Here is a 17,569-nt window from a genome sequence, read left to right as displayed (position 1 = left end):
TTCCACTGTATTTTCTACCCCATATTCTGCTGAGAGTGGGCAATGAAAGAGCAGCTCAGTGGGCACCTGGTGATCAGCCAAGGTCCATCCAGCACAGAGGAGAAGAGCAGGAAGTTCTTGATGTTCCCTGCTATTCCCTAGATTTAATAAAAATAAAGGCAGTGCTCATTACAATTATGTGGCAACCAGCAGGGATGCTGAGATAATCTTACAAAATATGTATCTCTGATCTCTGTAACTGTGTTACATCTTCTATAGGAAGTGGTTTACTTGAATATTTTGTCTCTTCCCACATATTTTTTGAGAGCACAAGTGTACTTACCTCAAAATTGCCCGCAGGAGATAAGACATTATTCAGCTACTAGACTCTGTTTTGTCATTTCTTACTGCACACTAAACACTGGAGAACAGTCTTTACTTTATCTGTTCCATTAACTTCTGGATTTTTCATGAACCAATTAATCCAGCCAGAAATATACACCTATCTGGAAATATTTTTAAGAAATATGAGTGGTCCACTGCTTGAGGAACATTCTTGTATCCCTGTCTGTGCTAGGAATTGTGTTAAGCTGAAAGCAGTGTTGCTGGCATGCAGAGAAAAAAGAGAATAAGTCAGTAATTCATTTATTCTTTTACAAGTATCTGTAAATTAGCTGTTTTACAAAGAGTTTGTTAAGTTTTGAATGAAAAATCTTGTACTTTTTAAGGTCTACTGTATCTGAATTAAAAACAACCCATCTTTGTTTACTTAGGTTGTTTTTTTGGCAGGGCAGGGGGAACAAACATACACTTAGCTAGAGCTTAGTTGAGGCATTGTAAGGGAAAAATGCTTGCAACACCTGAGAAGGAGAATGCTACCCTGTATATCTTTGTGATAAAACTCTTTCAGCCTCCCAAGCTTAGCCTTGCATTTGTAAAATGCCCTTTTTCCCCAAGCTTTTAACTTAGATGGACTCTATTCTGATCGGGGTTTTTGTGTGAATGATGTAACCTGCAATATGCATTTGTCCTTTGTGTAAAATATATGAGAAATTTATGGTATCTCTATTTATGTCTTGTCGAGGCAAGAAGGCAGTTCATTTTTGTCACATTGCATATCTTACTGTAACAACCTGTTTACATGTGGCAGTTAAATGCATGTAGAGAAAACTTCGCATGACTGATGTGTTGTAAAGGCATAAGAGAGGTTTTTGCTAAGCCCACGAGTTGGTTCCTCACAGGCTTTGTTTCCACATTATACCTGTAGACTGGTTCTGGATTGGTTGTATATCAAATGCTCAACAGGCTTGATTTAAAAAATATGTATAAATTGAGGTCAATAGAAAGGTCATACTGAGTTCAGGAAGATTTGTATCAAGCCCTCAGCCTTTGTTCTGCAAGTCTAAGAGGTCTTTGTTTATCAGTTCTTACCATTTTACTGTCTTCTTTCTACAGGGAATGAAATATTCATTTCCTTTCTTCAGTGAGCTTTGTAATTTATCACAATTTACCACTTAGAAACAGTGACATGCCTCTCCTTTGTCTGTTTACTAGTCAGGTCCTATGCTGGCATTAAATTTTATATAAGTATGAGCTTGCAACTTGGAAGGGCTTTAATATTTTTTTGTTGTTGTTTCTTTGACAGAAAAGCTGTGTATTGTCAAAGATTACAGAAGGCAAGATAAACATATGTGTCTGTATGTAGGTGGAAAGCAGCTGGAGGTTCCAGCACTTTCAGTCTTGGGTCCCTCTTCTGCAGGAATGCCAGCTGGGTTCCCATCTATAGAGGTCTGGGGAGGTGGCTGTCAGTTCTCTTGCTTTATTCATACAATGTTTGAGAAGGAACAGAAAACTCTTGGGCCATACAAATACCTGTTTGAGCTTCTTTTGCCATACTTAATAATAAGATTTACCTGCTCCAGTTCTTTTCTTTTCTCATCCATATTTACTGCCTTTTCTTCACATTTATGCTGGGGTTTTTTTCTGCTTCTCTCTTTTCCCTTCACACTCTCTGCCATTTCCTCTTCTATTTTTATTTCCCTGCCGAGTTGCTCTTCATTTTCATTTTGCATGTTGCCTAGAACACTTTCTCCAGAGTCTTTCCTAATTCCCTTTTGATTAGCTTTTTATTTTGTGTAGAGATTACATACACAGACAAGAATGCTTAAAATTTAGATGACTGTTGGATGGCTTCCTAGCACAATCTGAAACTTGCATGCCAGGATTTATGCATACTACCAAAAATTGTCTTAAGGTAACGCACAGTGCTCCAAGGAACTTCCCTTACGTTAACTGGGTTCTTGAACCAAATATTTCATGTGAATTGGTAATAACATTGTGAAGTGTATGTCTGCTCTGGTCTGGATCTTTTTGCCATTTTAAGAATGAAAAAGCTGTCGATAAATGGCTAATTTATTGAGAAGAATCAGTAAGAGCAGGATCCCGTTTCAGAAGGTTATTGAACAGAAATGGAAAATTTTCTGAATGAAGTCTGGCATAGTTCCAGTGCTGCTACCTGCCAGGAGATAATAAAATGCAGTTTAAAAAATTCTGCTGTTGTTAAAGAAATACTGCAACACAGCAGGAGTATTTCAGCTTATAGAAAGGCTGATGTGTACATTAGCATCAATAATAAATGCTGTTTCATGTAATCTCAGTAATGTTGTATTAAGAGGAGTGTTTAGAAAATAAAGGAACCCTCCCCAAAGTGTTAACATTATTTTGGTGCTGTGAACACACATAAAACCTTCAGTGCAGTAAGAATGCCGGCAAAACCACACTCTTCCCCCCAGAGAGGTGAGATGTACTTTAAAACTCTGAAGGGTGCAGACCCTTTAATTCCTGATTCTACGTGCTACATTCTTAGGTGCAGAATAACCAACTATTTCCTACTATGTACAGTTTTATCAGAGAAAACAGCCTGTATAATATTTTAAGCATCTGCGCTGAAAAATAAAGAGGCTTCAGTTAGACGAAATTGGAATAATTTAAAATGCAAGTAGACATTGTGCAGAATTGACTTTGTAGCTTTGCTTTCTTTTCCCTGGTCCCCTCATCAGCTGGATTACAAGGACCCCTTTGCAGAGGGACTGTTACATTCATGAGGTTAATTGCCTATCCTGAGGGCTGCTGGGAAGGAAGATGGTCATTGCAAGGGCTGTGGCTGCTTTGCAGTTACCCTGCAAAGTTCCTTCCTTCTGTGAATTTCCGTGATGCCATGCTGACTGTCTCTGGTTGGTCTTTCCTGGCTCTGAGAGTTGGTTCCCAGTAATGCTTTTACCAGTTATTGTCCCATTCTTCAGGGCAGAATAAAATGAAAATTCTCCAGGTGCATCTTATCCATCTCTTCTGGATTCTTTTTATTTAAAAGCTTTTATTGTTCTTTTGTTGCTTAGTGTCAGTAGTATGAGCTGTCAGCAGCAGTATGATCTATGGGGTTTTCAGAGTAGTTCCCCACACCTTAAGTGAGCAGTAACAGCACCTCCCAGGCCAGTCTTGGAAAGCATGTCCTCAGTTCAGGACAACTTGCTGCATTTCTGTCCTTGCAAGAGATGCCTATGTCTGAACTAGTTACTAGAGCCTCCCTTTATTATCCATGATGAAAATAGTCTCTTCTAGGACATCATTCAGCTGGTGAGAGGAACTGCATACCTCAGTGGGGAGCATTTGGTGACAGTCATGGGTTCAAACATGTGCATTCGATCAAGTGTCCTCCCAGAAGAACTAGCCATGGGAGCCATTAAATAGATCACTGAAAGGATGATGAAAATATTCAAGTAAAGGAGAATGTCTTGTAACTTGACCTTTCCATGTTTCATTGAGGAAATTTTGAAGCATCGAGTGAGAATTCTCAGATAAGGCCTTGACTGGCCTTATTCCCAGGCTTAATGATCTCTTAAAAGTCAGTGCTGCTGAAGCATATGAATCTACAACTACAATGGCACAGCAGAGACATCTATTGCAAGAGAACATTTCTGATATATAAAATAGCAGGTTTTATTCTGATACATATATATATATATATATATAAATGCCAAAAATTAACTGAAACCGGTATTTTGTGTATGGAAAGACTTAGAAGAAATTGTATGATCTGTTGCAGTACTCAAACTGATTTAGTGATTTCTCATTATTGAGGGAGGGAAAGGGCAAAATACTAGTTTAATTATGCAAACATTAAAACCATAGCTAAAAAGATCTGGGCAATAAGCAAACATTTTATAATTTCCATTTACTTTAACACCATGAAAAAGTACTTTCTGCCCTACCCTAGGCAACTTCTTAAAGTTGGGACTTCATGAATAAATAATACTTTCTCTTTTTACAGTATATTCACTCATCAGGCATAATTCACAGGGTAAGTGGGAACAACGTTACAGATGTTTATATTTTGATAATGTGAGTGATGTTTGTGTGTAAGCTTTTGGTTTCTTCTTCAATAAGAACAAAAGGTGGCATGGCTACATCAGTGTAAGTTGGGAATTCAAGTTGCACTGAATACAGCTTAAATTTGGATTTCTTAAATTACTTTGTGAAGTTGAGTTGTAAGTCCCTGCAAGTGCCTAAATTGGGATGGATAAGAGCTTTTTCTCTTTGTTTGTTTGTTTGTTTTTAATGAAGAGTAAACTTTTAAAAGCAATATTTAGATTTTATTTAAACATCATGTTAGTGTTCAAAGTTGGGGGGGAACCATAGAAATTGAAAAAATTGTCCAAACTTTTCCAAACTTTTAAAGCCTTGAGAACCTCAACTTTTTATTGCAAGAAATTAAGCATTTTATTACTTTTGAATTTTTTTTGTGTCTAAGTCCACTTAAAATCACTTTGTGCTGTGAAGGAGTTCAGAATGATGCTCAAGTGGTACCAAGCAGCATATTTCCCCCCAAAACTGCATCAGAATAGTAGAAATTGTCCATTTGTAATGAAGTATCAAGAGCACCATAGGAAGTGCACATTGTAAAGCAGCTTTAAGCTGGACATGGAAACTATGCAAACCGATAAAATGATGGAATATAATTTTATTTTTGGAACCGCTGTGATCATGGTCTAAATTTACCGTTGCTTAGTCTTTTTCTAAGCTCCCACTTGATTTCCCTTGAACTTCTTGGTTTCATTAAAGGTTCTTTGCATCAAATTGTTTCTCTCCAAGGCCCCTCTGATCTTGAAACAGCTTTTTATAAAACAGGTGATTGCCTGCTAAAAATTTAGAGACAAGATACTTTTAAACATCTTGTGCTAAAGTGTATCAAACAAAGCTTTGAGAAAGCTGAAGGAAAATTTGTTTGTAAGTGCACATGTCTGAGTCACTGCTGTTGCAATATAGTCTTAGTCATTGCCGGTATCCTTCCCTTTTGCTAAACTGTACATCTTTTGAAGATCATTAGAAGTCCCCACGGTAGCTAAAGAGACTTAAGTGAATACTTTTTAATGTCGCAGTTCAATGGTCTTTGTTAGGAAATTGGTTTTCCTGCAGAAGAAAGCATAGGCTTTTATGTAAAACCTTGTTTGATTCCTTCAGTACTCCTTCTAAGTCTATCAGGGTATGCAACCTTTATAAAGTATATGTTGAAATGCAGTATGTACAGTCCAGAAATATATATGTGAATTGTTAACTTGTGGTGTTAGTATTAAATGCAGCAAATTTATGGCCAAACCACACTCATAGAAAGAAAGGTGAGTGACTTCCTTCACTGGCACGTATTTTCCTGACTTGTAGCAGAAAAAAATATTTGATTTTTTCGGGGGGGGGGGGGAATGGGAGGGAAATATACTGGGAAAAAGCCAAACATGTGCAAGTTTGTGTCCTTGTTTGTATGATTTGTTATGACATTGTTTTACCTGTTGCTGTTCAAAATAGTTACATGAAAACTATAAAACCAGAAAGAAAAAAAAGACAGAAAGAAAGCAGGAAAGAGTGCTTTATTGTGCTTGGTGTAAAATAATAAAAAAAAAAAAACATCCATTTTAAATTTGGTTACAGGATCTAAAGCCTGGAAACTTGGCAGTAAATGAAGACTGTGAATTGAAGGTAAGGTATGTTTATTTGAAAAAGCAGCCAGATGTATTAGAAGACAAGACAATGGGTGCAACAGCTGTAGACATGCTGGCTGTTTTCAGTGACGGGCCAAGTTTTTAGCCCATAGGCTTTGAGAAGTCATGGAGAAACAGGGGAAAATGGGAAAAGGAAATAGAAGAGGATTAGATGGGCAATGGTAACTAACTTGAAAAAAATTACAAGAGATTGCTCCCTACAAGTAATTTCCCATCTGTCTGACTTCAGTCATCACAATAATAATTAAATATTTGTTGAAGAAATAAAACACTGAATAGTAAATATTTATCCCCCATTTGAATGTCCTTGACTGACTCAAATGTGCAATTCATAAGAACAGCAGAGGTAATGATCAATTTCTGAGATCATTCTGGAATCAAGCCCAAGAAATGGCTGTGCCTGAAGCTAGAGGCTTTGCCCAGGATGTCTCAGCTGAAAACATTTAGTTCAGATAGGATGCTCCAGGAAGCTTGTACCCAGTGTTAGCAGAGGAGAGATGGGGTCATCTCCAGGATATAGAGGATTTCTTATAAGGGAATCAGTGCCACAGGTTATTACATTCACAGCATCATTAGACTGGTTGCTGACTTGAGTCTCTCCAGCGGGATGACAGGCAGTGTAAGAACTGAAACTGCTCCTGTGGGTTTGGTGTTGACAGCAGGCCATGCCACAGTTGTTTGCCCACACCAAGGGAAGGAGCATGTCAGTAATCATAGAATCATGATTAATCAGAATTAACTGGGTTGGAAGAGACCTCTGAGATCATCAAGTCCAACCCTTGATCCAACCCCACTGTGATTACTAGATCATGGCACTCAGTGCCACATCCAGCCTCATCTTGAAAACCTCCAGGGACGGTGAATCCACCACCTCTCTGGGCAGGCCATTCCAATGCCTGATCACTCTCTCTGTAAAGAACTTCTTTCTAATATCCAACCTAAACCTCCCCTGGCAGAGCTTAAGCCCGTGCCCTCTTGTCCTACTGCTGATTGCCTGGGAGAAGAAACTGACCCTCACTTGGCTACAACCTCCTTTCAGGTAGTTGTAGAGAGTGATGAGGTCACCCCTGAGCCTCCTCTTCTCCAGACTAAACAACCCCAGCTCCCTCAGCCTCTCCTCATGGGACTTGTGCTCCAGTCCCTTCACCAGCCTCGTTGCTTAATACCCTTTTCCTGTATGATGTGTATGTTGCAATGCATACTGGTATACTTTTTATGCAGTCACTCAACTAAAGTACTTTTCAAGAAAAAATCATGTGATGGTTGCAGTCAGATAAGAACTGTAATGGAGAACTGTGTTTATGATGTGTTGCAGCTAATCACTTCAGGCAAGCATGGAAGGAATCACATACTGCTCACTGTGAACAAGAGTATCTTACATCTTTGAAAGTGTTTTCTTTGCATTTTTACAGCTATCAGCAGTATCAATTGCATGTAGACTTCAGTGTATTTTGTAGCAGGAATATATAATTCCTGCTTCATTTTTGCTCTTAACTGAAGTAGTAAGAAAAAGGAATTCATTAAAGGGAGACAATTCTGAATTCAGTCTCCTATAGTTCAGCTATTAGCTGTTTCTGCTGCTACAGTGCTGTGATGGTTTGGACTTGGCTCCCTGCCAAATGCCCAACCCCCCAGTAGCAGCCCCTCTCTTCCCCCTTCCTACTTCCCCCAGGGCAAAGGAAAAAAAAAACATATAAATTGAAGAACTCGAAAATCAAGCTAGTTATATAAAAAAATTATATATTTTACGTACATTACAGTTAAGATGCTATGTACACAGCAAACGGGAATCCAAACACCCCCCGAAGGGATAGGGAAAGGGGAAAAGGAATAAAAGGGAACAAAAAAAAGGACACCGAGCAGATATACGCAATCAAACCCGAGAATTAGTAAAATAACTAGTAAAACAAATCTCACCACGTCCCTTAGAAAAAACAGGATTGACACACACACGGCCAGCATTCCCCCAGCCTCCACGTGGCAGGTCAGTGGATGCTGCAGGCCTCAGCCTACCCAGAGAGGTGGTGGATTCACCATCCCTGGAGGTTTTTAAGCAGAGATTCCACCCTCCCTGCCATGTTACTGGGAAAACAATGTGTGCTGAATATGTAGAATAAATTGAAAAGTCACATATAAAAGCATATTTTGGCAGTGCAAATATTTTGTGTCCAGTAAATCTTCAGCATCTAAAGAATCAGCCATAATCAAATGTAAGGTAAAAATGTCTCCCTTTGCATCCTATTCCTGTTTTTTAACTGGTTGGTAATCAGCAGCTGTGGGGAAAATATGGAAATGGTATTTCAAGTATGGCAATAAAGATAAGCCATAACATTTTGTACTTTTGATCTGTGAATGAAAATGTATTTTTCCTTTCTGTTAGTGCCTGGGAATGATAAAATTACCTTGAAATATTTTAAAATGTTTGTCAGGGAATGATGAAACTACCCTGAAATATTTTAGAATATTTAATTGTAGAGAGCATTACAAAAACATCACTCTTGGTATAGTAATACTCAGGTGGTCCTAGTAAAAAATTTTGTCCTGTCAGTATACATGTGAGGCCTGATACATATGGCAACTAATGGCTGTTCATGCAAAGCTGCATATTCAGGGTGACAGTGATTTATCTTGAACAGACTTTACTTACTCAAGACCCAAGTTTCTCGTTAGAAGCATGAAATTTCTGATAAATACAAACTGATTGTCCTTCACAGAGTGGAATTCTCTTGCTATTGGCTGCATCTTTTGGCACCATCTTTTGATGGTCCATGCAGGTGGGCTTTCTTAAGGCAAACTTTGTAACAGCTGACAAAAGGCCATAACATTCACTTTTAATCTTGCTGCTGTACACATTGCTGTACCTAGAGATAAATATCTGAGAATCTTAGAAATAAGCTGAATTGCGCATAACCCTATAAAAAATTGCACTGATCTTGCATTTCTTACAAAAGTGTCTCTGTAGTTGATACTGGAGGATGGGAAAACTTGGTGGGACTAAATGATGATAACTCGCTACTCTTGTTGCAGATTTTTAGTGTGACCCAGAGGAAGTCTTCCCTTGTATGATTTACTGCTAGAATAGAAATAACAGTTACTCCTTACTTCAGAATACTATTGGAACACACTCTTGAGTAATTGTGCCACCTGGGATATGAGAGCAATGGACACCTTAGGTAGACGCTGTTCTTTTAGCTGTAACATGATACGATGGTGATTCTGTGGTCAGGGAATGTTTTGCATTGAATATGTCCATTATCTTTTTAATTAATAAGTTAGTAATTTATTATTTTCTTTACTGGCTTTACAGCTTTTGGTGTTGTTATAGGAGTATGTAACTTATAAAATAATTGTGCAAAGCTCCTTTCTACCTCTGTCTTGATTTTTTAAATCAATCTCTCCAGATTACTCCACTTTGGGTTTTGTTTTTTTCTTTTATTTTCTACATTTGTAACATCTGTCTGAACTAGATAACTAGCTGTCTGATCAGGATATTCTTTGTGCTTCCACTACAGATCCTGGATTTCGGATTAGCAAGGCATACAGACAGTGAGATGACTGGTTATGTGGTTACAAGGTGGTACAGAGCCCCAGAGGTCATCCTTAACTGGATGCATTATACTCAAACAGGTCAGCATCTTCAGAAGTGTCTTAACAGAGCTAAAGCATTCACTGAATCAGGCAATATATAAACAACCACTTGTTTCCGAAATGAGTGAGAAAATGGAGGTGAAAATGACAATATAATAATGCAAAATTTCCTTGTAGATAAATTTCAGGTAATCGTGTGGTGGTTGTGAGTTTGGGGGTTTTTATATGTATTTTCTGAGAGTAAGAGAAAGTGCCAAGGTCACTGGAAAAAAACCTATTTAAATGTATACAGGTGTAACAGTTTGGTCGCTGTTCTTATGTTCCTGCAAAGATGTGCCAATTGCCACTCAAAGTAGCATATGAAGGGAATTCAGATAACACTGGGATAACTGTGAAAGTTTTTGAAAGCACTGAAAATTTACTTCCCATGTGCATCTGCTTGTTACTGAGAAACTCACTCCACATATTCTGAGATTATCTCCAGTTTGCTCATTAGAAAGTCTGATAGTTCTACCTTTGCTGTTCATCATACTTGGCAAGGCACACATTTATTATATAACAGGCTGTAAAGATAATTTTTATACTTCTTTAAAATATGTTTTAAATTAAACTTTATGGGCATTTAAACGAACAAGCAATCTGCAGTTTAATATACCTCTTGGTCTTTTTTTCAGTTGACATCTGGTCTGTGGGCTGTATAATGGCTGAGATGATAACAGGGAGGCCTCTGTTCAAAGGAAATGATCGTATCCTTCATTGAATTTATGACACTAATGTAAGAAAATTATGAGAGGTTCTTCTGTGACACAGTAAGTCTGTTCAAAAATTGATAAGTATAAATTGAAATGAATAGTAAAATGGCTTGCACCTTTCTCATTAAGTGGTTATTACATATCTGTGCCACTTTCGCACATCTGCCAATTAAAATTTGTATTAGTGGGGTTTTCAATAGAGGTGATCTTTGAATCACATCTCAAATCATCAGGTAAAAGGTTCTGTGGTACTAGAAAGGCAATATTTATTTTTTTAGTGACAGATTCCAGAACATGCACAGAAGACTCTTCTGTAGGTATATGATTTATGTGCACAAGCTACTCCTTTTCATGCTATTTGAGGCTTTCATTAAAAAATGTTATGTAAGTAACATCTAGTAAAATGTAGATTTACAGAAAACATTTAGTTCTATCATTTCACTGCTGAGCAATTCAGAAAATCGTTAAGATTAAGCCATAATTCATCTTCAAGTGATACTTCATTGACAGTAGTAGTTACAATACTTAATAAGGGACAGTGTTACTAGAAGACATCAATGATTTTTTACCTTTTTTTTGTTTACAGCTCAGCCTTATCATACTGTGCTACTTTCTCCCTTGTGGAATTGCAGTCAATAAATCACTTACCTGCAAATACTTGTTTACAGAATTGTAATTGCTTAATTTTAGTTATATTTGTATTTAAGTACTTACATGTAATATCTTAATTTTAGTTATATTTGTATTTAAGTACTTACATGTAATATCAGGACTTCATTGAATGGATCATATTATTCTCATTTTGTGAAGAAAAACTTTCAAGAGAAAGATTGTGTTCACAAAAAAAATGGCAGGAACTACGGAAAAGTAGAATACATCAGACTTTTTTAGGCTGTACAGGTTTTAAGTATGCATTAGTTCTTAACAAGAAAATACTAAAATGCCTGTTGGCTAACACAGCATTTCTCAACTAATGATAACCTTGAGCATTCTGGTATTTAAATAAGAAAACAAATGAGTCAGGATTTTCATGGTGCACCATAAGCCTTAAAAGTGGAAGAGCTAGTATTTTAGTCATACTGGGTTCTGGAGATTTTAGAACTGTTGGCCAAAGTTCTGTGTTCTATGTTACAAAGGAAATGATCCCAGTATAATAGTCATTGCTGGCCTTTGAGTATATGATTCGGTATTACCTATTCTCAGGGAAATGCAGCCATGGGTTCAGCTGTGGGTAGGTGAATAAGAATACAGCTAACTTAGGGGATTTTTGTTTTAGAATTATGAATAGGTTATTCTGCCAACTTGGTATAGGTTTTATTTATTTATTTAATTTTGTTAGTATTATCCACCACTGACTTTTTCTATATGTGCTCTGAGCTCTGATCTAGCTTCTAGCTTCTTATCTGCTGCTCTTACCAGAGCAGCAAGCAAACCATATAGCTCTTCTCTGCAGCATTACCCTCCTGTAAATATGCTGTTTCTTCTCTTAAACAGCTAAAGGCATTGCTGATGAATCTCTGTTGGGTTAGGACGCTGAAGGTTAGGGAGTGTTCTGATACCTCACCCCAATGTCTCCAACATCTCAGCATCAAGTTAAGCATGTGGGAAATAAGGAGGAAAAGGATTAATTTTTCTTCTCTTGATGTTTCTCAGTATGGAGAAGAACTAATACAGACTGCTTTCCTCTGATTTTTTTTAGTTATCATACCACCTTATATTCCCTGTGATTTTTCCTGCCTCTATGTCACCTAAGTATTGGATAGACCAGAGCAGTGTGTGCAATATGTATGTTGATTGTTCAGATACTCCATTTACTTTTGGACTGATTTCTGTCCAAAAATATAGAAGAGACCTGATATTATTACAAAATTTTGAAGATTATTCAATTATATGTTCCCAGATTATAGTATTATAGTATTGATTTCAGGTGCTTTTAGTGTCTTTGCCTTTTGCAAGAAAAATGGAGGACTTTCATTTTTATAAATTTCTGTTTAGTCAGTGAATTGAGACTTTTTAACTTCATTCTCCAACAGCAAAGAAAAGCATTATTTTTGCAGGGTGAAAGAGTTTTTTCCTTATTGGTGATATTCAGATCTGGACCAACTCACAGAAATAATGAAAATAACAGGTACACCAACTCAAGATTTTGTTCAAAAATTGCACAGTCAAGATGTGAGTATTCTGTTTTGTCAGTTGGTTTTACTTGTCTTAATTTTACTTAAGCCATGCTCAGTTCTTAAACTGGCGGGGATAATATATATTGACTACTGAAATACCCCTGATGGTAACGCTCTGCCTTGAAATGTTCTGCACACCCACAATAGCTACTGGAGATGGGGGGCAACACAACAGAAAATTATCAGAACAGTTGAAAAATCTGCATATTTAAATACTTCAAAATTCCAGTGTGTACCATATAAACAGTTGAGCTGATAACTTACTACTTTTATTGGAGAGGTACTGAAAGCATAAAGATATTCAGAAAACCTAGTTATTTGCCAATATCTCTGTTTCCTGTTCTTATATGGGTGTCCTTCTAGAATCCTCAAACCCTTACTACAAAGAATCTATAATTATTCTTAGACTAACTGTACAATTTAAATACTAATGAATTACTGTATAAGGTTCACTTCTAGAGATTCCTGTAAACTCACTATGATATTCTTTAAAATTATTCATACATATTTATTCTATTAATATATTAAATATGGAGCACTAATAATCAAAGCTTTACATTATAATTTCTAATGGTTTTAAGGTTTGATTATTTTTTGAAGTTCTGTTCCGTGAGTAGGTGAATATCATTAGGATTTATGACACAGAAAAAATGCATTCGTAGTGTGCTATCACAGCATTGTTGAGTTACCTATCAAGCATATAGTTAATGTTGTCACATTACAAAGGTGGTAATGGTCTAATTTAATATTCATGTTTCTTTTGAGGCAAAAAACTATATCAAAAGCCTCCCAAAAGTCCAGAAGAAAGATTTTGCATCCATCTTGAAGTATGCGAATCCTTTGGGTAAGGTAGTTTGCGTGGATGTGTACAATTTGGTCTTTGTTTGCATTGGAGGCAGCAGTAGTATCAGTCATGTGATAAGTGATGGGATGGTTCTTGTACTATTCTATCTCTTGCTTTCCATAAATCATAGTTTTGACTGTAGTGGTTGAACTTTGTGAAGTTTAAACCTCTCCAGGAATCAGTTTCTTAGAAGCACCAAAAAAAAGTATCTTGTATTTCAGGTTTTGATCCAGCACCTGCTTACAGGTTTTGCTTGAGCAGCTTTCCAAGAGCCCTGGTAGATTAAATACATGTAATAAAATTTTCTCTGTATTATGTTTTCCCTGCATTGTTTCTGAAATACAATTCTGAAAGCTCAATTGGATCCACAGTTGAATTGCAAGAAAATAGAAAGCTGACATTTTAGTAATGGAATTAATACATCCTAAGAAACATCTGTGCATTCCTGAGAAGCACTGGCTTGGACTCGATATGTATAAACAGCCAGAAGAGCATACCAAGTGTGCATAACTGTGACATGGCCCAAGGCAGCCAGAGCTCTGAGATGACTCTACCAAAATCTTATCAATTCTTCAGTGACCTTAACACTCACAAAGCCAGTTTTATTAGAATATGAACTAGGATAATTGAATCTTTACAATTTAAGAAGTTAAAATTTTAGTTTCAGATGCTGTAGAGATAAACTTGATTAATAAACAGCTCTTACCCTGACTGCATGGTTAGCTCACTGACATTCCCATCTACAGCAAACCACATTTCTCACTTCTGTGGCCATCTGGCTGCTTCTGATCTGGAAGAGAAGGCTGGAGAGAATACACAACGTGGCATGGCAAGCAGGAGTTGAAGCATCCTGTCCCACACTGCTGTCTCTGCTTCCTTTCAGTTACTCCACCCAACCCATGTACATCCTGTCAGGACAGAAAAACAGAAAATAAATCATTCATCATACCTGTTTACACTAGCCCTGTTTACATTTTGAGAGTGTAACAATGGACCTGATCCAAAATCCCCCAGAGGGAAACACACAAGATTTTAATGGATTATTTTGGTTGAGATCAAAACTGCATAGCAGATAAGGTCAGCTCTGAAATTCTGAGCATGGACAACTGGCTTGTCTCAGTGAACTTCAAAGTGTTCTTGGGCTTGGATTTGGTCGCATATGGGGCAGTTCTCATTAGCTGTTCACCTGTTCATTCTGCTGTTGCCAGGTGGTGATGTACCTTAGAACCACAACATGGTGGCAGTGATGAAAGACACTGGGAAAGCCCCAACCACAGTGGTCGTGGAGCCAGAAGCTGAGGTGTTATATGTATTGCATACAGAAGCAAGGGAGCACCTCTGCATTGTATCAGGCTTTGGACATATCCCAGCTTACTCAAAGAACTATTTGTCATGCAGATGGGCCCCACTGGCTATAGAATGGACTCCTCCACTTTATAACTCCATGTATTTATTTGAAATACCTCCAGGGCAATGTTACTGTGTACAAGTGGAATCAGTTGCATGATTTGAATACACTGTTTGTTTTCTGTGCAACAGCTGTAAACCTTTTGGAGAAGATGCTGGTGCTGGATGCAGAGAAGCGAGTCACAGCAGCTGAGGCTTTGATGCATCCTTACTTTGAACCAATCCATGATCCTGAGGAAGAAATTGAAGCTGAGAAATATGATGACACATTTGATAACATGGATCTTCCGCTAGATGAGTGGAAGCGTGAGTTTAGTTTTGTGATGTTTTCAAAAATAACCAGATCGAAAGGATATACAGAAATAGGAATGTTCCCCTTTACAAATCACCTCTTCTGCTTTCGATTGAACAGTAAATAGACAGCATTAAGGTAGAGAAATGTTACTTACTGAGTTCTGATAAGTACCAAGTCCTCCTGGAATGCTCTTCAAGGTTTCTTCTCTGCCTCCTAACATAGGCTCTCCTCCTTCTCCCGCTTCTTCATATGTCTGTCCTCCCATCTTCTGCAACATAGAAAAGAAACCATTTCCGAAACATGCCTGCCAGTGGATAGGACAGGCAAACAGATCCTTTGACTGTTGGCTCTGTTGGACTGCAATGCTTGCTGGCCTCAAAGTTAGATTCTCTCAGGCAGAGAAAACATATCTATGTCAGTAGAGACTTAAATCTGAATCTTTTCATCTAATGCCTGATGTCTGTATTTCAGCTTTTAAGTGAGGACCTGACTTTTAAAGCTGATGTGCTCCACAGCTCTTCCTGATGATATTGCCCACTATCCTCTAAAGTCAATGCTTGCGTCCCTTTGAAAGCCACCTATACCATTTTACTATTGGGCTTCTTCTTCAAATCTGAAATGGTGGGAAAATGATCCTTGATTCACTTTTTGTACTCTTTCTCTCTTTTTGCCTGAAGAGGTCTCTCTCTTCCTGAGCTAGATCAGAGCCTAGTCGTGCTGGGAGTTGCACCTTGCTCATTCATGTCTGTGCACTCCTTTTCTGATTAGACCAGCAACACTGTTGTCTGTTCTTTTGTTTTCCAGGCATTACATATAAAGAGATACTGAACTTCAAGCCATCACAGACATCAGACTCAAAGGAGACAGCAGTGTAATTGTATGACTTAATCTTTTCAGAACTTTGAAGAAAGCAGAAGAGTTGTAAATGTTTCTGACATTTCAGGTGTATAAAACTTTATAAATAAACTGTATGTAATCTGTTTCATCTGCACTCTAAGAAAGAGCTATGTTTTTTACTCTGCATGTGGAAGCTGGTGCCTTTGGGAGTAGCATTTCAAAAATATCCAGAAACTACGACTTCTTCCTTCTGGACAAAAGGATTCAGACTGCGATAAGCCCAATGCCATCCTCAAGAGAGCAGTTAGGACTAATTCTTCAACTCAGAGATCACAAGAGCACAAGTTACCCCCCTAAGCAAACTAAGACACAGAGTGTGTCAGAGATGTGCTGTGACTGCTCTCCAAGGCCACTGAACCATCCTGAATGCAAGAACTATTCATGTGATTTATTCTGGAATATTTCACTCTGTTAAGAAGCCCTGGAATGCTAATCATCTTCTGCTACCTCAGCTACTGCAGTGGGTAGCAGAGACACAGCTCAAATGAATGCCTGTTTCCCCTGTCCTATGTGAGTGGAAGAGAACCTGAGCTCCAGACAGTTCTGACAGATCTGGGCAAGAGGCAAAAAAGCAGGGAAGTGTCAATGTGGATGTGGTCTATCTGGACTTCAGCAAAGCCTTTGACACCATCTCCCACAGAATACTGGAAAAGCTGGCAGCCCATGGCTTGGACAAGGGCACTCTCTGCTGGATTAAGAGCTGGCTGGAGGGCTGGGCCCAGAGAGTGCTGGTAAATGGGGCTGAATCCAGTTGGGGGCTGGTCACCAGTGGTGTCCCCCAGGGATCAGTGTTGGGCTCAATTCTATTTAATATCTTTATTGATGAACTGGATGAGGTGATTGAGTGAGGGGATTTGCAGATAACACCAAGATGGGGGGGAGTATCAATCTGCTGGAGGATAGGAGGGCTCTTCAGAGGGATCTGGACAGGCTGGATAAATGGGTTGAATCCAATGGTATGATGTTTGACAAGACCAAGTGTTGGGTCCTGCACTTTGGCTGCAACAACCTCCTGCAGTGCTACAGGCTGGGCACAGAGTGGCTGGAGAGCAGCCAGGCAGAAAGGGACCTGGGAGTTTGGATTGACAGGAAGCTGAACATGAGCCAGCAGTGTGCCCAGGTGGCCAAGAAGGCCAGTGGCATCCTGGCCTGGATCAGGAACAGCAGGACCAGGGAAGTGATTCTTCCCCTGTACTCAGTGCTGGTGAGGCCACTCCTGGAGTATTGTGTCCAGTTCTGGGCCCCTCAGTTTAGGAAGGATATTGAGGTGCTGGAGCATGTCCAAAGAAAGGCAACAAGGCTGGTGAAGGTATTGGAGCACAAGTCCTATGAGGAGAGGCTGAGGGAGCTAGGGCTGTTTAGCCTAGAGAAGAAGAGATCCAGGGGAAACCTCATCACTCTCTACAACTACCTGAAAGGAGCTTGGAGCAAGGTAAGGGTTGATCTCTTCTCCTGGGCAACCAGCAGTAGGATGAGAGGGCACTCCCCTTTCTTAAGCTCTGCCAGGGGAGTTTTAGATCAAACACTAGGAAGAAATTCTTCCTAATGTCTCTCCTTACAGAGAGAGTGATCAGACATTA

General features: G+C 38.6%; 1 protein-coding gene across 1 annotated transcript in view; it reads left to right on the top strand.

The window, feature by feature from the left end:
- The window catches only part of MAPK12 (mitogen-activated protein kinase 12), a 34,509-nt gene extending 17,809 nt beyond the window's left edge, over positions 1-16,700 (top strand). The window contains exons 5-12 of the mRNA XM_027894914.1: positions 4,307-4,336; positions 5,959-6,006; positions 9,542-9,656; positions 10,292-10,363; positions 12,462-12,541; positions 13,312-13,390; positions 14,930-15,103; positions 15,897-16,700. Of these exons, the coding sequence (XP_027750715.1) occupies positions 4,307-4,336; positions 5,959-6,006; positions 9,542-9,656; positions 10,292-10,363; positions 12,462-12,541; positions 13,312-13,390; positions 14,930-15,103; positions 15,897-15,967 (669 nt within the window). The 3' untranslated portion in view covers positions 15,968-16,700. The remainder of the gene's footprint in view (positions 1-4,306; positions 4,337-5,958; positions 6,007-9,541; positions 9,657-10,291; positions 10,364-12,461; positions 12,542-13,311; positions 13,391-14,929; positions 15,104-15,896) is intronic.
- The last annotated feature ends 869 nt before the right edge of the window (positions 16,701-17,569 follow it).

This window comes from Empidonax traillii, unplaced genomic scaffold (assembly GCF_003031625.1).
Source record: "Empidonax traillii isolate 1590-97213 ecotype Southwest subspecies unplaced genomic scaffold, ASM303162v1 scaffold447:size986111, whole genome shotgun sequence".
Taxonomy (NCBI): Eukaryota; Metazoa; Chordata; class Aves; order Passeriformes; family Tyrannidae; genus Empidonax; species Empidonax traillii.
The sequence above is the reverse complement of the archived record's forward strand: the minus strand, read 5'-3'. Positions and strand labels throughout refer to the sequence as shown.